This window comes from Thalassophryne amazonica, chromosome 4 (genome assembly GCF_902500255.1).
Source record: "Thalassophryne amazonica chromosome 4, fThaAma1.1, whole genome shotgun sequence".
Classification (NCBI taxonomy): Eukaryota; Metazoa; Chordata; class Actinopteri; order Batrachoidiformes; family Batrachoididae; genus Thalassophryne; species Thalassophryne amazonica.
Window position 1 is genome coordinate 73,581,885 of NC_047106.1, and position 21,869 is coordinate 73,603,753.

Here is a 21,869-nt window from a genome sequence, read left to right on the forward strand (position 1 = left end):
GCAAAGAAAAAGTGATGATGCGGTGGGAAAGTGGACATGTGTTACGGTTTGTTTATGATCCGGAGCACAAACGTGTCAAGGCGGTTTTGCAGGTGAGAGAATGGAAGTACTCTGGTTAGCTGTGTAGGCTAACAATGATGTGCATATATTAAATGAAGGTCCCTGTAAGTGGTCAAATCCCGCAGTATCACAGAGGGTTCAAACGAGACTATGGCCTCCTATAGTTCCACCATTCTGAGCTGCGAGTCACAAATTAAAGGGGAATTAAGTTTTACATTAAATTGGATTTTTCAGCATGAGCTCTATTTTTAGGTGTTTTGGAGTTCATCTTTTCACTTAGGCCTAAAATGATTGTCACTGGTCCAGTATTGATTGAGAACACAAACACCATATGTAATTACATGGGGCAACCTCAAAACACTCTCAGCAAACTCCTTCTTACCACCACTGAATAAGTGAAAATATTGGTAGAAGTGTCTGGTAACATGGGATCCCTATGATGACAACACTCAAGCTCGCATTTTGACCCTATTGAGGGAGTCATTTTTCTCCAAGTTCCTTGACTGGCCGCTTGAGACCAGAGCAAATTCTTATAGAAGCACATTTTAAAACATCCGACTTTAGAGCAGAAATCAACATTTACAACATGTTACAAAAAAACGTTTTGGTCACTATAGATGGTTTCCTCCTCCATGACAACTGTATGGGGAGTGAACTTTTTTCTATGGTTTTAGTTTAAGACATTTTATTTAATACTATGCTGTATAGTTTTCAGAGTGACTGCTTTGAGTTATGAACCGCTACACAGTCTTTAAAAATATGAATTAATAAACACCCAAATCGAGGTTAGCCGTTAGCTGCTGGTTCAGACTCAGAGAGAGGGGAGTGTTCAAGCTTTTTTCATCACACATGGAGCCACCCACGCCCTGCCCCTTTATGCATTCATGAGTTAATCTTGAATCTATGTGGGGGGGCTCTCAACATGACGATGGGCAGAAAACAGCATCATTTCGGCAATTCTGGGTCTCTGTAGAAAACCAGTGGGTGATGTCATGCAAGCTCTGTCCATTATACATTCTGTAAAACATGCACATATTTACCTCCAGGAATAGTGCAGCAGATACGTGAAACAATCATGCAAATGGTGATAAAAGCATCAAATTCGGCAGAAATACTTCTTAGACACTCCTCTTTTGAAAAACACGATTGGCCACTTGACTTTTCAATCAGTGGTCAGGTAGGGGTCAATTGAAGAATTACACAGAGGTCAAAATTAAAAGATGCTCCAATCATATTGAAAAATATTCCACATTATTTGCCTGATCATAATGATTCCAAAAAGGTATAGTTTTGACTATCTGTGACTGAATTCTATCGAGTTACGGGATAAAAACAGAATGGTGACAAAGGTCAGTGTCATTTGGTACAGGGGTCAAAAGTTAAAGTTGTTCCAATTTTGGTAAAAAGTTATGCAAATTATTGGTTGAGCTAATAGGATTAATAAATGGAATAGTGCTGACAGTATTGAATGCTTGGTCTTCAAAGTAAAGGTCAAACAAAGTCTACGTCTATTGGATTCTATGACATGTGACATATGTTACCCCATAACATGATAAGTAAGGATGATACATGGTCCAAAATATTCCTTTTTAAAACCGTGTTAACTCAACTAGTAATTTGCATCACTTTTTTACCAAAATTGGAGCAACTTTAACTTTTGACCCCTGTACAAAATGAAACTGACCTTTGTCACCATTCTTGCTGTTTTTATCCCATAACTCCATAGAATTCAGTCACAGATAGTCCAAACTATACCTTTTTTGAATTTTTATGATCAGGGAAATAATGTGGAATGTTTTTCAATATGATTGGAGCATCTTTTAATTTTGACCTCTGTGTAATTCTTCAATTGACCCCTACCTGACCACTGATTGAAAAGTCAAGTGGCCAATCGGTTTTTTCAAAAGAGGATTGTCTGAGTTTTTCTGCCGAATTTGATGCTTTTATCACCATTTGCAGGATTCCCCTCTAAATATTCTCTTATCCGCTGCACTAGAAATGCAAAGAGCCTTTTAAAATGACCAATGTTACAGTTTACTAAAGCTTCTTCACAGGAGCAAGCGCCAAGCAAAGCAGCATACGCCATCGCTACTGTTGCATCAAACTGCAGGAGACGGTGTGTGTCAGAGAGCTCATGGTAGTTTTACACAGGGCAGTTTTTGAAAGGACAGTCCTTACAAAGTGACATTTGTTAGATAATATCTGTGCTAATTCTTTATTTTCTGTTAGCTATCAAGTATTTGTGTTATTTGTTTAGAAGTTCTGAGAAATATAAGTTAAGTTTTACGTCATCATGTGCCCAAGTTTCAGACACAGGGAGATCTTCCGCTGTTGGTGAGAGCCAGTAACATTAGAAATGTGAGATTAACCCACACCCATTGTTAACACCCACAAGGTATAAAAAGTGTTGTATGACTCATTTTAGGGGCCTTTCATAAGATGGACACTGTCTATGAGGGTCCCAGGCCTGGATTTTAACGTGACCTTTAATAAACTCAAAATGAGAAATACAATGGTTTGGTTTTTGGTAAGGGGCAGAATCTTGCATAAAAGAACCGGGTATAAATAACACATTCTTTTGTATTTGACCTATGTTTGACTAGTTTTCTTTTAAAAAATTTGAAGTAAAAACACTTTTTTGAAAACTTAGATGTTTTGATTAACCATAACTTGCCCTAAATGTTTATTATGTCACAGTTACAGCAGTTGTCTGTTAAAGATTAATGTGCAACTGACATGATTTTTTTTTTCACACTCATTCACATTATTCTGTGATAGGATATTTGCTCAGAAAGGACAGACACAGTCCTTCATAACAGCTAGCAGCTGCAGCCTCTGTGTGTTAAGCACAGGCAGCCAGGACACAGAGATGTCTTACAAAACTCCAAGGTGCTTTAATAATCTAAGTGAGAAGACAACAACCAAACCAGCAGGTGCAGGGAGGTGGTACAAAATGAGTCCAACACTAACCACAGGGTGGAGAACAAATGGGAGGTGCAAAGGAGAAAAACTACTGATGGCTGAAAGTGACAAAAATAGCACACGCAGGTGAGAACTCGAGAACAGATCATGTCACAAGAAACAATATGAATACACCAGCAAAAAACAGACAAACCAGTGTGTCTTAAAAGCAAAATGAACTAATGAACAACAGGTTTCAAAATCAACAAATTCAAAGGACACAAGGTGACTAAACAGATATCAAAAGTACACGGAAAATGAAACCTGAACAAAACCTGAGACATGAAAACATCCAGAACACAAAATACAAAAACAACTGTGGAACATGATAAACAATAAACAACTCAAACATGGATCAAATGACAAACCAAGCGACAAATGCAAACAACGAATATAGAACTCAATAATGTACAAGGTCAAAAGTCACAGAGAACTACAAATGAAGACAGTGATGAACAAAATCCACAAAAAGACATGGAGAACTGGGGACAGGGGAAACATAAAGACACAACAGGAGCAAAACACAGACGTGATGGACTGTGAACTGGGGAACGTAAGGATGCATGGACAGCAGACTAATCCCAAAAATGACAGACAGTGGGAGACGCACCCACACATAAACAGGACCCACACGAATGACAGACTACGGAAGATACACACACACACACAAACACACACACTAAGGGCCCTTGGGCAAGGTCCTTAATCTCTTAGTTGCTCCCGGTATGTAGTGAGTACTGTGTATGGCAGCACCCTCACATCGACGTGAATGTGAGGCATTATTTGTAAAGCGCTTTGAGCGATTGATGCAGATGGAAAAGCGCTATATACGAGGTCTGTTAGAAAAGTATCCGACCTTTTTAATTTTTTCAAAAACCATATGGATTTGAATCATGTGTGATTGCATCAGCCAAGCTTGAACCTTCGTGCGCATGCGTGAGTTTTTCCATGCCTGTCGGTTGCATCATTCGCCTGTGGGCAGGCTTTGAGTGAGCACTGGTCCAACCCTCTCGTCGTCGTTTCATTGCGAGAGGAAATCGGCGAGTGATTTGGGCTTTTTTTCCATCAGACGTTTTTCAGAAACTGTTAGAGACAGGCAGCTGGAAACCATTCGAAAAATTTATCTGGCTTTCGGTGAAAATTTTACGGGATCGCAGAGAATAAAGGAGTGTTACTACAGCTTTAAGGACGGCCCACAATGGCACACGGCGCCCCGCGCTCCAAGCCGCCATCGAGAGGCAGAAACCACCAGATCATTTCTAAACGGATCGCTGTGTGGAGCCGGGACCGTCGTGTGCAATTTCTCTGGTTATCACAAGAGCTGGACATCAGCCATTTTCCAGCAGATTTCACTTTTAACAAGAGATTTTGTCATGGAAAGCCGCGCGGAGGCTTCGCGCATCACGACCAATTCGCTGATGAAGCGAGACAAAGGAACACCTCTGTTTCGGAGTGTTAAAGGACAAGTTGGGACATGCCTATCTCAGCTTTCAGTGCTTACCAGTCGAGTGAGTATACGAGAAATTGTGGAGAGCTGGGCATGTCCCAACTTGTCCTTTAACAGTCCGAAACAGAGGTGTTCCTTTGTCTATAATACATTCCAATTCTAAGGTAGAACTGTACTAGTGTATATTATGGTATATCTAAATATCTAAAAAAAAGAAGAAGAGCAGAATAGAAGAATGAGAATAGAGTAGAGCCACTTAGGTGCTTGGTCTTGACAACCAGGGATGGTAGGTTAAAAAGCTTTTTTATCCCATGGGAACTCTCCCTACCCACCTAAGCGGCTCAAGAAAATGGACAGCATGACTTAAAACATAACTTAAAACATCTTATACTAAGGAATTATTTAAAAAACATTGCCCCATGCACAGCTGTCATGGAGGGAGATGCCAGTTACAGAGACCAAATCCACTTTTTTGTACCAGGCTTATTTCAGCTCTAAAGGTGGACATTTAAACATGTACTTCTATGGGAACCTGCTTCTTTTTGGAGCCAGCCTCAAGCAGCCAGTCGAGGAACTATGACTTTTATCATTTTCATGTTATGCCTCATTTTCAACGGCCCAAGCTTACTGCTTGGTTGGAGCCCACTTTCCTGCGTTGTTTTGTTCCACACTGGGCTCAAACTCACAGTCCCTGGTATGTGAGGCCTGTGGTCTAACCACAAGGCTAAAACCATGGACTCTAGCGTCTGTTGCTAGAGCATCTTTTGGCCTTGGAGAATGAGGTGTACGAGGTCTGTTAGAAAAGTAACAGACCTTTCTATTTTTTGCAAAAACTATATGGATTTGAATCATGTGTGATTGCATCAGCCAAGCTTGAACCTTTGTGCGCATGCGTGAGTTTTTTCATGCCTGTCGGTTGCATCATTCGCCTGTGAGCACGCCTTGTGGGAGGAGTGGTCCAGCCCCCTTGTTGGATTTTCATTGTGAGGAAATTGGCTGATCGACTGTGGCTTTGCTTCATCAAAATTTTTTCAGAAAGTGTGAGAGAAAAAGTGCTGATGTCAAACTCTTCTGCCATTTCTGTGGTTGTCAGACGACGTCCCGGATCAACAAAGCGTTTACTTTGAAAATGAACGGCACATTCCACTGTTACAGGAGTTTTTCGGCATGAAAAGACGTGCGGAGGATTTCGCGCGTCGGGACGGAGGTGCAGGGCACAGAACAAAAAGCAACACCGTGATGAAGCCTCACAGGACATGTTGTGGCATGTCCAGCTCGTCCACAATTTCTCGGATAGTCACACGACTGAAAAGCCACAGAAAGCCGTCTGAATTTTCCGAATGGTGCAAGAGCTGGGCATGTTAGGGCTTGTCCTGTGAGACCAACATGGAGGTGCTTTCGTCCCGCGCCATGAGCGGCTCCGTGGTGAATTTCTCTGCTCCTCTTTCCATTACAAAAACTCCTGTAACAGTGGAACGTGCCGAAAAAGTGCTATGTCCAGCTGGCTTGCCATTTCTCTGGTAGTCAGACGACGTCCCGGATCAACAAAGCGTTCACTTTGGAAATGATCTGGTTGTTTGAGCCTGTCGATCGCCGCTTGGTGCGCGGCGCGCCATCCGCCACTGTGGGCCGTCTTTAATCCAGTTGTAATGCTCCTTAATCTGCGTGATCCCCATAAGATCTTCACCGAAAGCCATCTGAATTTTCCAAATGTTTTCCACTTGGCTGTCTCTCACACTTACTGAAAACATTTTGATGAAGCAAAGCGTCAGTCGATCAGCCAATTTCCTGACAATGAAAATCCGACGAGGGGGCTGGACCACTCCTCCCACAAGGCGTGCTCACAGGCGAATGACGCAACTGACAGGCGTGAAAAAACTCACGCATGAACACGAAGGTTCAAGCTTGGCTGATGCAATCACACATGATTCAAATCCATATAGTTTTTGCAAAAAATAAAAAGGTTCGTTACTTTTCTAACAGACCTCGTACTTAGGGTCCTATCTCACAGGGCGTGATTGTTGGAGAGCTGTTGGAGACGCAAATTAGCGACCAAACACACGAACGAGGGACAGTGTCGCAGTGGGTATCTCACTGAAGTGGCCACTTGCAGCTGAACATAAATGACATCTTTGCACAAAAAGTGTTCAGCTCTTATTATCCTGCTGTTGTTTCTGTGAATAGACAGGAAATTCTCCCACTGTTCCCAATAAATAATAAAATAATAAATAATTCATATTAATAAAGCCTACAGCACACTCACCGATTTGCACAGTGATGTCCCTGCTGATCTAGTGCCCTATCTTCCATGTCCCCCCGGTATGAACTATGGGTGGATATAGCGATCAGCATGTCGATCCGTAACTTTTTGCTTGTTAATGCAATATCCCTAGAACCAGTTGACCAATTTAATTCATATTCTTCATAATTCCACCATTGGGCTGCATGTGGGGCAAGCAGTTATTTGCGTGCTTGTGCAGCTGCAAATTGCAGAATACTGTGAATTTGCATTCATGTGAAAGGCTCTGAACTGCATTGACTCTCAACTGAGGGGTCATTCATGTGGGGGTCACCTGATATTCAAATACGATTAAGAGAAACTTTTTTTTTCAAGATTTTATAAAAAGTTTAGAAGTATACATATATCCCAGTGAGCATTTTTTTAAGTTGAAAGATGTTTAAAAATGTCTACACCCAGCATTGAAAAGATGGTCAAAAATGGATCAGAAGTGCAAGTTTTTTCAGTGTGTTTTTTGCAGGTTAATCAATGTTTTTAACCGTGATTTTAAATAGTAGTATTTTTAAAACTGTACAATGATTATTACATTCTAATTTTAAAGTCTACCAAGCAAGGCAAGTCCACATTTATGGTGTAAATGCAAAAGTTTATTTAAAATCAGTACAATAAAAGCATCAATTTATGATTTTAATTAAGAGGACATATTGGTTATTTTATATTGCAAAGAGCAATAAAAGTAAAGCTTATTAATTTGAGTGTAGGCCTATACTCACACACAGTCTGCCAGCAGTTGAAGGACAATATAAATTTACTTGAGGTTAATTTGTAACCATTTTTGGAAAAATTATGCATCCTATGATAGATGTACATGCGTACAGCAATATGCAACCAAAGATAAGAGATTGACACCTCCACCTTTGCACACCTTGTACCCCGCAGAGGCCAGACTGACTGATTTAAAATATGATGCATATTATGTGGTTTATATGAAAAAGCTTAAAGAATTTTGTTAATTATTTTTTAATATAAAAAAATTGATGTGTAGTCTCTGGACCACTGAGATAAGCTCGAGCACCTCACAACCCTGAACTGGAACACATCGATTAAGAAAATGGTTGGAAGACATCCTCTGTCCTGCAGTCTTTACTTCACTGAGGGTTTTTAATTTTCTCTTTGGAACATCCACTGTTCTTTTGACATCCAACAATTTTCAGAGAATCACCCCCTGGAGAAATAGATATAAATAACACATCCTGCCAGCTTCTGCATATTGCAGGTGTGGATCATATATATATATATATATAAGTAAATATTGACATCTGGAGCGACTGAGTTTTGGGCATAACACCTTTGATATGAACTTTAATATGGACGGAGTAATAACTTTGATGTGGTGGACACTGTAAATAAAATGAACATGAAAAAATATAGTAACATGGAAGATTGAGAGTTTTCAACATAACTGCAGTTTCTTTAATTATAGTTTAGCATATAAATTAAGTATAAACATTTGTAAAATAAATACATTTGTATGTATTTATTTGGCAATATTACATGTACACAATTTGGCAAAGGTTAACTCATGTCCGGTGAGTATGCCGGCCATGCAAGAACTGGGACATTTTCAGCTTCCAAGAATTGTGTACAGATCCTTGCAACATGGGGCCGTGCATTATCCTGCTGCAACATGAGGTGATGTTCTTGGATGTATGGCACAACAATGGGCCTCAGGATCTCGTCACGGTATCTCTGTGCATTCAAAATGCCATCAATAAAATGCACCTGTGTTCTTCGTCCATAACAGACGCATGCCCATACCATAACCCCACCGCCACCATGGGCCACTCGATCCACAACATTGACATCAGAAAACCGCTCACCCACACGACGCCACACACGCTGCCATCTGCCCTGACCAGTGTGAACTGGGATTCATCCGTGAAGAGAACACCTCTCCAACGTGCCAAATGCCAGTGAATGTGAGCATTTGCCCACTCAAGTCGGTTACGACAACGAACTGGAGTCAGGTCGAGACCCCGATGAGGACGACGAGCATGCAGATGAGCTTCCCTGAGACGGTTTCTGACAGTTTGTGCCAAAATTCTTTGGTTATGCAAACCGATTGTTTCAGCAGCTGTCGGAGTGGCTGGTCTCAGACGATCTTGGAGGTGAACATGCTGGATGTGGAGGTCCTGGGCTGGTGTGGTTACACGTGGTCTGCGGTTGTGAGGCTGGTTGGATGTACTGCCAAATTCTCTGAAACGCCTTTGGAGACGGCTTATGGTAGAGAAATGAACATTCAATAAACGAGCAACAGCTCTGGTTGACATTCCTGCTGTCAGCATGCCAACTGCACGCTCCCTCAAATCTTGCGACATCTGTGGCATTGTGCTGTGTGATAAACTGCACCTTTCAGAGTGGCCTTTTATTGTGGGCAGTCTAAGGCACACCTGTGCACTAATCATGGTTTTAGATCTTTGAGTTCATCTCATACAAAATGGGAGCAAAACCAAAAGTGTTGCGTTTATATTTTTGTTGAGTGTAGGTTGCAATTAAATACTGTGTCAAGTAGCAGATATATGGTATGTCAGCTTTACTAGATTTCAGAAAGTGTTTATTATGCAACCCCAATTCCAATGAAGTTGGGATGTTGGGAGTGAAGTCACATTACATAATAAAATTGTGTCTGATAATCGCTGCACTCTCTTAGACAATAATCAGAAGAATTATGTAAATCACTCAATGAGTAAGACAAAGGTTCAAAAACTTTCTTCTACAACCACAATTCCAATGAAGTTGGGACGTTGTGTAAAATGTAAATAAAAACAGAATACAGTGATTTGCAAATCCTCTTCAACCTATATTTATTTGAATACACCACAAAGACAAGATATGAGGTCTGTTAGAAAAGTATCAGACCTTTTTATTTTTTTCAAAAACCTGATGGATTTGAATCACGTGTGCTTGCATGAGCCAACCTTGAACCTTCGTGCGCATGCGTGATTTTTTTCATGCCTGTTGGTTGCGTCATTTGCTTGTAAGCAGCCTTTGTGTGAGGATGGGTGGAGTCTCTCATCATTTTTTCTTTGCAAGGAAATGGCGGAACGACTGGAGCAGCGCGACAGCCAGGTGGAAACCATTCGGATTATTCAGACGGCTTTCGGTGATGATGCTATGGGCATCACACAGATTAAAGAGCGGTACATCTGGTTTAAAGATGGCCGCACAACGATGGAGAGCGCTCCGCACTCCGGGCGGCCATCAACACGCTGAAATGACCGGATCATTTCCAAAGTGAATGCTGTGGTGATGTGGGACCGTTGTGTGACTATCCGAGAAATTGTGGAAGAGGTGGACATCAGCACTTTTTTGGCACATTCCACTGAGACAGAAGATTTGGCCATGAAAAGAATTGCAGCGAAATTTATCAGCACGAAGCTGATGGCAGAACAAAAGCGCCACCGTGTTGAAGCCTCACATGACATGCTGGGACATGCCTAGCTCTTGCACCATTCGGAAGATTCAGACGGCTTTCGGTGGCTTTTCAGTCGTGTGACTATAAGCTTCGTGCCAAAGCCATCGGCATGAATTTCGCTGCCGACATCATTGTGTAAAGGATCTTACCACGTGGGCTCAGGAATACTTCAGAAAACCAGTGGTGGGCACACTTCCGATAATCCGATAACAGATAATTATCGAAGATAATGTTTTCAGTATCGGATTATCTTTTTAGGTAACTTTAAAAACCATTATCGGACCAATTATCTTCGGATTAATTTTTGTCCGATAACTTTTAAATCGATAAACAAAATAAACAAAGCTGAACAGCAACAAGCATTTTTAAAATTAGTTCAGCATCCACCTGTTAAAAGTTTTGTAACAGACGCATTGTTATAACCTTTGCAAACAAAAGAGAACTGCTTGTATAAAAAGCATCTCAATCCTCTGTAAGCAAAGGAAAAACAGCCCCAAAAAGAAAAAAAACATTTCCTTTAAAACCATACTGATATGCTGGCAATATGACCTAAGTCATCCAGAGGCATACATTTTTAACTTATGGTTCAAATTTTAACCAAACTAATTTTGGACAAGTTATTTAAAATTACTGTCATGTCTGAAGTTTCATAAAGTAAAAATATCAGATGTTTTAGTTTTAAAGTAATGTGCTAATTTTTAAGGTTTTGTGAGCACATGCTCTGTCCTGCAGTGCATTTTGGGTAGGATGATGTAATCTCAGTATGTCACTACAGGACAAATGCATTTCAGACACTCTGTTCAGGCTCCACGGACAACAGCATTAAACTCTAGTGCCTAAAACTCTCTTGAATATATTCTCTGCGTTTATAGACGTTGATTTTTTCAATTGCGTTTGTTAAATTCCACGCATTTTAAATGTGAGCAGACAGGGATTATCTAGAATTTGTTTTGAAAGCCTCTACTGCCATCTAGCATCTACTGGCCAGTAGTGTTCATGGCAGTGTCTGGGAACCAGTAGATGGCAGTGTTCTATTTATTTTGACCCCGGTTATGTCAGATGATTGTCAAATCAACTTTTTTGCTTTGCAAATGGCTTTTTTTTTCACAAATGAAGTTTAAAAACAAAACAACTGCAAAATAATAATAATAATAATAATAATAATAATAATAATAATAACATTATTACAAGACAGCTCTGCAGTGTTTGCACAGGCACAGTGCGAACGGTTGGATGCTGCTTGTAGCTTTCAGCAGCAGGATAACCTCACGACGGCCGACCACAATAATATATCAAACAGGTTTGATTCTCATTCGACCATACGATCGGTGATCAGGAGGTGGTCGTCAGATGTTGATGGCAGCTTGATACTCCATGAACACTACACGATGCAGGACGCACGATTAACCTGAAACTTGGTCCAAAAAATTCCTGCATGAAAAATCATCTTGCACACTGTAAAGCACGTTTTACAACATCAAATGAATGTTGTAAAGAGAGAATGTGGAGAGAATGTGCGCAAACATGCGCACATTCTCTCCACATGCAAAAAATTTTGCGATGACACTTCCAGGGCTCCGTAAAAATGCCTGTTTTTACAAATAAAAAAATGGAATATTTTACAAAAGCACATTTAAACACCAACACACGACAGACGTCACATTAACGTGTTGGTTTACATAATGAATGACTGAACCAATCAGTGTTTAGCAGAGGCATGTTTACCCAGAATCCTTTGCGATCTGTCTCTTTGTTACAAAACGTCAGAATTAGTGCATTATTCAACATTAAAAGATATATGTTATATTTTAACTTTGTACAAATGACAGAATTGACATTAATGGAGTTATTCTATCGGTATTAATGTTATTTATAAATCAACACCATAACTCAATATGACTTTATTTTTCAAGACCTCCGCATGACCGGAGCTTTGTTGTTGATAGAGAGCTGGCTTTATGGCTGCTCTCAGGGTGTCTTTGTGTTGAGAGGTCTGTAATAAACAAGAGCTTCCAGCAGAGGCCGAATGTTGAAAGAAAAAAGTGTGGTCTCATTGTTTGGGTCTCGGGGTGCCTCTGTGCTCGGAGCGCTGTAGTAAACAAGAGCTTCCAGCAGGGACAGATTGTTGAAAGAAAAAGTGTGGTCTTATTGTTTGGGTCTGTTGTTATTAATATTATTAGAAGCTATTAAATTTGTTTTACTAGTAATTGTAAATGTGCCAGAGATAATATTGGAATTTATCTGTTATCTGTAACTTCCGATACATTTTTGGGTGGTTTATTGTTTTATCTTTATCTCAGATAACTTTTCAGTTATCTGATTATCTGTTATCAAAGTTAATTTTTTGGTTATCTGTGCCCACCAATGCAGAAAACCATTGTCAATTAACACAGTTCGTCGCTACATCTACAAGTGCAAGTTAAAACTCATGCAAAGCGAAAGCCATATATCAACAACATCCAGAAACGCCGCCACCTTCTCTGGGCCTGAGCTCATTTGAAATGGACAGACGCAAAGTGGAAAAGTGTGCTGTGGTCTGATGAGTCCACATTTCAAGTTGTTTTTGGAAATCATGGACGTCATGTCCTCTGGACAAAGAGGAAAAAGACCATCCAGATTGTTACCAGTGCAAAGATCAAAAGCCAGCATCAGTGATTGTATGGGGGTGTGTAAACTGCCCATGGCATGGGCAGTTTACACATCTGTGATGGCACCATCAATGCTGAAAGGTACATCGAGATTTTGGAGCAACACATGCTGCCATCTAAGCACTGTCTTTTTCTGGGACATTCCTGCTTATTTCAGCATGACAATGCCATGTTACAACAGTGTGGCTTCATAGTAAAAGAGTGCGGGTACTAGACTGGCCTGCCTGCAGTCGAGATCTGTCGCCCATTGAAAATGTGGCGCATTATCAGTTGCCACAGTTACTTTGAAAAAGTAATCCGATTACTGATTACTCCTTGAAAAAGTAACTTAGTTACTTTACTGATTACTCAATTGTAAAAGTAACGAAGTTAGATTATTAGTTACTTTTTTAGTTACTTTCCCCAGCTGTCGACAACAACCCTCTGCCACCTCAACATACTTGTTTTGCCAAAACTCACTTTATAGTCACCCTTTCTTGACTTCAATGAAAAATACTTGTTTTATAAAAAGTAAAATAAAGACCTCTTTCTTGACCTCATATTTAACTGTTGACAGCACTGTAACAGTAAAACTTGCAATTTCTAACCTACATTGTTTATAAATGTAACTATTAAATTCTTTCTAACATTTTTGTAACATTTAAATTTTCTCTAAACATTTTACTTGTTGAAATTATTATTATTATCAGTAGTAGTAGTATTTGTAGTAAAAAAAAAGGCTTCAAAACTGGACCTTTAATCTAGGGGTGTTGTGGGGGGGGGCACATCCTTGCCCCACGCCCCCATTCCATCTGGATTCGCCCCTGCTTTGGCGTTTGAGCACAAAGAATGGATAACATTTATTTATGCAGAAAACGACCAGATTTACAGGTAAGAAAGTTTTATTGCATTTTCACATCATGTGGTCCTCAGAAAGAGAGTTTAGGTGCATTTGAGTGGAAAATAGTGTTATTTGTTGACGTATCACGGAAGATAAGCTGTTTTTAGCGAGCAGATATGGAGCGGCTCAGCTCAGAATTCTAAATAAAGGAGAAAAAACCATAAAAATGTCTTTGTAAAGCTCAGTGCAGGTGTGCTGTTGTCACTGCGCTTTAAGAGGTGAGGACGAGTTGTAGCTTCTGCAGAAAACTGCGGATGAAAAGCTCACAGCTCGCTTAAAGTGGGCAGTTCAGTCGAACCCCGACCGCCTGCTCACGGACCAAGTTTAAAGCTCCTATCGACCCACAATGCAAAAATAATAGTAACGCACAGTGACTTGGAGAAGTAACTTTAATCTGATTACTGATTTGGAAAGATTAACGCGTTAGATTACTCGTTACTAAAAAAAAAGTGGTTACATTAGAGTAACGCGTTAATAAGTAACGTGTTACCGACGTCAATGCCCATTATAAAGCACAAAATACGACAACAGAGACCCTGGACTGTTGAACAACTGAAGTCGTACGTCAAGCAAGAGTGGGGAAGAATTCCACCTACAAAGCTTCAACAATTAGTGTCCTCAGTTCCCAAATGCTTATTGAGTTTTGTTTGAAGAAAAGGTGATGTAACACAGTGATAAACAACCTACTGTCCCAACTCTTTTGAAATGTGTTGCAGGCATCCATTTCAAAATGAGCAAATATTTGCACAAAAACAATAAAGTTTATCTGTATGAACATGAAATATCTTGTCTTTGTGGTGTATTCAGTTGAATATAGGTTGAAGAGGATTTGCAAATCATTGTATTCTGTTTTTATTTACATTTTACACAACGTCCCAACTTCATTGGAATTGTGGTTGTAGAAGAAAGTTTTTGAACCTTTGTCTTACTCATTGAGTGATTTACATAATTCTTCTGATTATTGTCTAAGAGAGTGCAGCGATTATCAGACACAATTTTATTATGTAATGTGACTTCACTCCCTTCCACACATTTGAGAGAATCCACCCCAGTGATTTGGTCATTGCAACCATGTTCATTCATGGCAGTTTGTGACTTCTTCTGCTTTGCTGATTTTCATTGCAGCCTCTTTTAAAAAAGCTCAGGAAAGGACGTGGGATACTTCAACTTCCACACAAAAGTGTGATGGATTCAAATGAGGCAAACTCCGTCAAGTTCAGCGGCAGGTAAGATGAGATCAGATCAGATCACTGATGTTCAGGTCCTTTGATGAGAGCTTCATCTTCGCTATTACCATACAGTTTCCATCTGTTCCCATTCCAGTTCTTTCCAAAGAGTGGGATGTTTTAAAAAGTTAAGTTTTCTAAAAGATGATGTTGTGAGCTATATTCCAAGAATTTGGAGTGAACTGTTTTCCTAATTTGATTCCAGAATTGAATCCAGTTTTTTGACAGAGTTTCTCATTTCCCAAGAGGTAATTGATTGAACTCAAGCCTAGCTCTGTGATGTCTGGCCAGTGAATTGATTAAGGCATTGATCAACACAGATTAACACAGATGTCTAAGAGCAGCGGATTAATTGAACGTATTGATGAACGCATGGCAGATCATGGTCATTTGAATGATTGAGTGTTGGTAACTGATGACTACATTTCCATAGGAACCTTCACCTGCCTGCCTTCCGGATGGAGACAGTCACTCTGGCCCAGCAAAACAAACAGATGCAGGAGAAGCTCCTACAGCTGAAAGAGTGCATGAAAAGAGAGAAGGAGGAGAGAAGGTGAGTCAGATATTTAGAGAAAGAAAGGAACCATGGTGAGACGACAGGAAATTCTTGGTTGGGCATTCAGATAGGCCTTTCCATATACCTGCTCTCCCAAACTGGCCTAATGTGGAACTACTCTAGTTACTTCTTCAAAGGAGTTTGTTTTGGGGATGGTTTGTCTTTTGGCAGAATTACACAAAAAACGCTAAAAAAATATTTTGAAGTTTGGTAAAAAGGTTAGGTATGGGAAAAGGAAGAAACCATTAACTTTTTGAGCCAATCCAATTAAGGTGTAAGCTTAAAGAACTTTTTTAACTTGGACCAAGTTTCAGGAAAATTTGTTTTGAGGTTTGTGGATAAGGTATGGAGGTAATTCCTACCTTTATTCAAGCATGCAGTCTTTCAGTTTGAGAGCATGATTTATTGAGATAAAATTAAGATTTTGTTATGTTTTCCCTCAAAACTTGAAACACGTAAATATACTCAACAAAGATATAAACGCAACACTTTTGGTTTTGCTCCCATTTTGTATGAGATTAACTCAACGATCTAAAACTTTTTCCACATACACAATATCACCATTTCCCTCAAATACTGTGCACAAACCAGTCTAAATCTGTGATAGTGAGCACTTCTCCTTTGCTGAGATAATCCATCCCACCTCACAGGTGTGCCATATCAAGATGCTGATTAGACACCATGATTAGTGCACAGGTGTGCCTTAGACTGCCCACAATAAAAGGCCACTCTGAAAGGTGCAGTTTTGTTTTATTGGGGGGGGATACCAGTCAGTATCTGGTGTGACCACCATTTGCCTCATGCAGTGCAACACATCTCCTTTGCATCATCCGTGAAGAGAACACCTCTCCAAAGTGCCAAACAGCAGCGAATGTGAGCATTTGCCCACTCAAATCGGTTACGACGACGAACTGGAGTCAGGTCGAGACCCCGATGAGGACGACGAGCATGCAGATGAGCTTCCCTGAGACAGTTTCTGACAGTTTGTGCAGAAATTCTTTGGTTATGCAAACCGATTGTTCCAGCAGCTGTCCGAGTGGCTGGTCTCAGACGATCTTGGAGGTGAACATGCTGGATGTGGAGGTCCTGGGCTGGTGTGGTTACACGTGGTCTGCGGTTGTGAGGCTGGTTGGATGTACTGCCAAATTCTCTGAAACGCCTTTGGAGACGGCTTATGGTAGAGAAATGAACATTCAATACACGAGCAACAGTTCTGGTTGACATTCCTGCTGTCAGCATGCCAATTGCACGCTCCCTCAAATCTTGCGACATCTGTGGCATTGTGCTGTGTGATAAAACTGCACCTTTCAGAGTGGCCTTTTATTGTGGGCAATCTAAGGCACACCTGTGCACTAATCATGGTGTCTAATCAGCATCTTGATATGGCACACCTGTGAGGTGGGATGGATTATCTCAGCAAAGGACAAGTGCTCACTATCACAGATTTAGACTGGTTTGTGCACAGTATTTGAGAGAAATGGTGATATTGTATATGTGGAAAAAGTTTTAGATCTTTGAGTTCATCTCATATAAAATGGGAGCAAAACCAAAAGTGTTGCATTTATATTTTTGTTGAGTGTATATATATCAATCAATCAATCAATCAATCAATTTTTTATATAGTGCCAAATCACAACAAACAGTTGCCCCAAGGCGCTTTATATTGTAAGGCAAGGCCATACAATAATTATGTAAAACCCCAACGGTCAAAACGACCCCCTGTGAGCAAGCACTTGGCTACAGTGGGAAGGAAAAACTTTGTTTTAACAGGAAGAAACCTCCAGCAGAACCAGGCTCAGGGAGGGGCAGTCTTCTGCTGGGACTGGTTGGGGCTGAGGGAGAGAACCAGGAAAAAGACATGCTGTGGAGGGGAGCAGAGATCGATCACTAATGATTAAATGCAGAGTGGTGCATACAGAGCAAAAAGAGAAAGAAACAGTGCATCATGGGAACCCCCCAGCAGTCTACGTCTATAGCAGCATAACTAAGGGATGGTTCAGGGTCACCTGATCCAGCCCTAACTATAAGCTTTAGCAAAAAGGAAAGTTTTAAGCCTGATCTTAAAAGTAGAGAGGGTGTCTGTCTCCCTGATCTGAATTGGGAGCTGGTTCCACAGGAGAGGAGCCTGAAAGCTGAAGGCTCTGCCTCCCATTCTACTCTTACAAACCCTAGGAACTACAAGTAAGCCTGCAGTCTGAGAGCAAAGCGCTCTATTGGGGTGATATGGTACTACGAGGTCCCTAAGATAAGATGGGACCTGATTATTCAAAACCTTATAAGTAAGAAGAATTTTAAATTCTATTCTAGAATTAACAGGAAGCCAATGAAGAGAGGCCAATATGGGTGATATATATATATATATATATATATATATATATATATATATATATATATATATATATATATATATATATATATATATATATATATATATATATATATGTGAATGAATAAGTTTATTCAGCATGTACCTGAACAAAATACCAACATAAACTCTTACTAACATAACAAATCAAAAAACAAAAGAAAATACAACAATGACTCAAACAATTTCCCACATTGGGTGCAGCTGAAAGGGCATGGGCTGAAGCAAAAGCTTATAAACGCCCACCCCGTACACCAGTTACTATACACTCAAAACGACATAACAATCAGAAAATAATGTAAGTGAACAGAACAGAACAATCAAATATATGATGTGCAAGTAAACAAAAAAGAATTATTTTTTTAGAGCCTTTTAACACCTACCAATGAACCACGTGATTTAATACTATCAGCACAATTATTCCATATTCTAACACCTTTTACAGAAATACGACTTTTAATAGTAGTTTGAATTTTTCTTCTTTCAAATCTCAATGTTCCTCGCAAATGATAACTGCACTCCCTCATTTTAAACAACTCCTGAACATGTAGAGGCAAAAGATTATTTTTAACTTTGTACACGATCTGTGTCGTAAAATAATCAACCAAATCTTGAAATTTCAAAATACCCAGACAAGCAAACAATTGGTTTGTTGGTTCGTAATATGGTTTTTTACATATAACTCGTATAGCACTCTTTTGTAACAGAAAAACTGAATTTGTTTTTCTTTTATACGTGTTTCCCCAAACTTCAATACAATAGCTCATATATGGGACAAGTAATGAATGATACAGCATGACCAACGGATGTTGGTGGAGAAAATAATGTGCTTTGTACAAAATTGAAATAACTTTTGCAATTTTATAACAAGTTATAACTTTCTAAACAGCGTAATTTGTAATGAAAGCCGCTTCATTTGTGCGGCTCTTTCGGTGCCATGTTTGTTTTTTCAGAGACAGCAGTAAGCTCCTCCTACCCATCCAAAGGGAGTGTGCATCCATATTCACTCCAAATGGAGGGGTTTGTAGCCCTCCGCCTTCCCCTCCGCCTCACTCCAAAAAAAGAATTGAGACACCCCTCCGTCTCTCGTGCCCACGCAAATCGGAGGGGAAGGGGGAAGGGGAAGGGCCAAGGGGTAGAATTAAGACTCAGCCTTAGTCTTACCAAAATGAAGTGACAATTTATTAGAATAAAATGAATATTTAAAATTTAATAATTCCCTCTCCATCCTTTCCAAAAGCTGTTCCAAATTGTCCCCACTACCGAACACAGTCGTGTCATCAGCAAACAAAATACAACGCACAGACTTTGACACCAAACCTATATCGTTAACATACAACAAAAACAACAACGGCCCAAGGACTGACCCCACATGTGATCCTCATCTGTTTGATAAATAACTGGCTAACCAATCAAGTGCTAATCCTCTAATGCCATACTTCTGTAATTTGTCCAATAATAAAGAATGATCTATGGTATCAAATGCTTTCTGTAAATCAAAGAAAACCTCTACAGTATATTGCTTCATCTCTATTGCATTTGTAACTTGCTCAACAAAGTCAATTGTAGCCAGTGAAGTAGTGCGACTTTTTCTAAAACCATACTGCGGTTCACTAAGTATATGATGTTTGGATATAAAATCATTCAACCTCTTTACAAATATTTTTTCCAGAATTTTAGAAAACTGTGATAACAAAGAAATTGGCCTATAATTTGAAAAGACATGCTTGTCACCAGATTTAAATAAAGGTATCACCTTAGCTATTTTCATTTTAGAAGGGAATTTCCCAGTCATTAGTGACAAACTGCCAATATAAGTTAAAGGTTTAATAATACAATGAATAATATCTTTGATCAAAAACATACTAATGTTATCACAGTCAGTTGATTTTTTTCCCCTTTAATTTATAAACAATGTTGATCATTTCATTTTCATCTACCTCTCTAATGTACATTGAATCCAAAACAGAATTAATTAATTTACTGCTGTCCATAGAATGTGTTTTAGAAGATATAATTGAATTTGATCAATTTTTACCCTCATTAACAAAATAATTATTGAAATGATCTGCAATAACTTTATTGTTTTTTACAGTTTTATCAGAACCTGTGTAAAAATAAGTTGGATAATCTTTAACTATTTTCCTCTTGTTAATAATTTCATTTAATATCTTCCAGGTGCCAGTAATGTTGGTTTTATTTTTTACCAATAAGTCACAATAATATTGCTTCTTACATAATCGCATGATATTCGTTAATTTATTTTTATATATCTTATGTTTACTTTCAGCCTCCTTAGTTCTAAATTTTATAAACGGCTTATACAAAAGATTTTTCTTTTTGCATGCATTCTGGAGTCCCTTTGTAACCCAAGGTTTGTCAGTATTTTGAGCATTTTTACTTAATGACACCAAGGGACAATATCTATCGTATAAATGCGAAACAATGGTGACAAAAGATTCATATGATTTGTCGATGTCATTTGTCATCATTGTAAGTATCACACCAATCCTGCTGCATTAAGGCCCTTCTAAAATTTTCAAGGGTAACTTCAGTTAATTTTATTTGATATATACAGATTCTTTCTGGTCATATCCATCAACTAAGAGCTGAAAAGCTGCAAAAACCGGCATATGATCGCTGACATCATTAATGAGTATTCCACCTGTTATATTCCCTGCAGTAGTATTTGTCAATATATTATCAATAAGTGTTGATGTGTTCGTAGTTATCCTGGTTGGGTGTGTGGTTACTGGAAACAATCCCATATAAAACACAGAGTTTTGTATGGGATTGTTTGTATGTACAAATAACTGAATTTATAAATTCAGTTATTTGTACCTGACTAAATGGATTTAAAAAATCCACATTAAAGTCTCCACAGACAAACAAAAACTTATTTTTCACTGTATTGTACATTTCTGTCAATTTATCCATAAAAGTATCTATATTAGATCCTGGAGCTCCGTAAACACAACTTATAATGATATTTTTTGATTTTTTACTTTTAATTTCCACAGTGACACATTCCATAATATTTTCCAAGGAAAACGACATATTTTGTATAATATCACATTGATAATTTGAAGATATATAAAGCGCCACCCCTCCACTACATTTATGCATCCTGTTTATAGCAAAACAAATCATATCCCTCAATCTGCACTGCATCAGCTAACTCCTCTCTCAACCAAGTTTCAGTACTTGCAATAACTGAAAAATGTTTATTAGACATTCTTAAATACTCCTGTATTTTTGAGAAATTTGCAAGAAGACTTCTACTGTTAAAATGTATGATGGAGAACGTTCCATTTGTAATAGGATAAATCCTTCAATTGTTCTTCAGTAAAGTAGCTACACTGATGACTAATATTTTCAAGAAAAAACAATCAGGATCAATATTACTTTCAAAATCATGAAATCCGTGTTCAGTATCTTCAAAAATTCTTAAATTATGCGCATGAGCAGGAATTTCATCATCAGATGAAGAAAAACAATCTGTAGGCTAAGACATTGATTATATATGAGGATGTCACCATTTATATATATGTTAAAAAAGTTGTAATCCACAAACCAAACTTGCAGCAAAATACAGGTTTTCTCAAAAGTTAACTCATAACACACACACACACACACACACACACACACACACACACACACACACACACACACACACATATATATATATATATATATATATATATATATATATATATATATATATATATATATATATATATATATATATATATATAATACAAATAATGGATGGTAAGGAGTCATACAGAAATATTGGATGAAGAAAAGTTATATTGGATTCAGAAAATATAACTTTCTGAATCCAATATTTCTCTGTGTTGGACGACTTGCCATCCATCAATTGTTATGTTCTCCACCCCCCTCCCTGTTGCAGTCTGAGTGGAGAACATATATACGAGGTGTATTAGATAAGAAACCGACACTTTTATTTTTTTTTTTAAACTATATGGATTTGAATGACGTGCGATTACAC

At 38.8% G+C, this 21,869-nt stretch overlaps 1 protein-coding gene across 2 annotated transcripts in view; it reads left to right on the forward strand.

The window, feature by feature from the left end:
• The window catches only part of zbbx (zinc finger, B-box domain containing), a 262,691-nt gene that overhangs the window by 1,396 nt on the left and 239,426 nt on the right, over window positions 1-21,869 (forward strand). For both annotated transcript variants that reach the window (XM_034168122.1, XM_034168123.1), the window contains exons 2-3: window positions 14,836-14,936; window positions 15,370-15,489. In XM_034168122.1, the coding sequence (XP_034024013.1) occupies window positions 14,896-14,936; window positions 15,370-15,489 (161 nt within the window). In that variant the 5' untranslated portion in view covers window positions 14,836-14,895. The remainder of the gene's footprint in view (window positions 1-14,835; window positions 14,937-15,369; window positions 15,490-21,869) is intronic.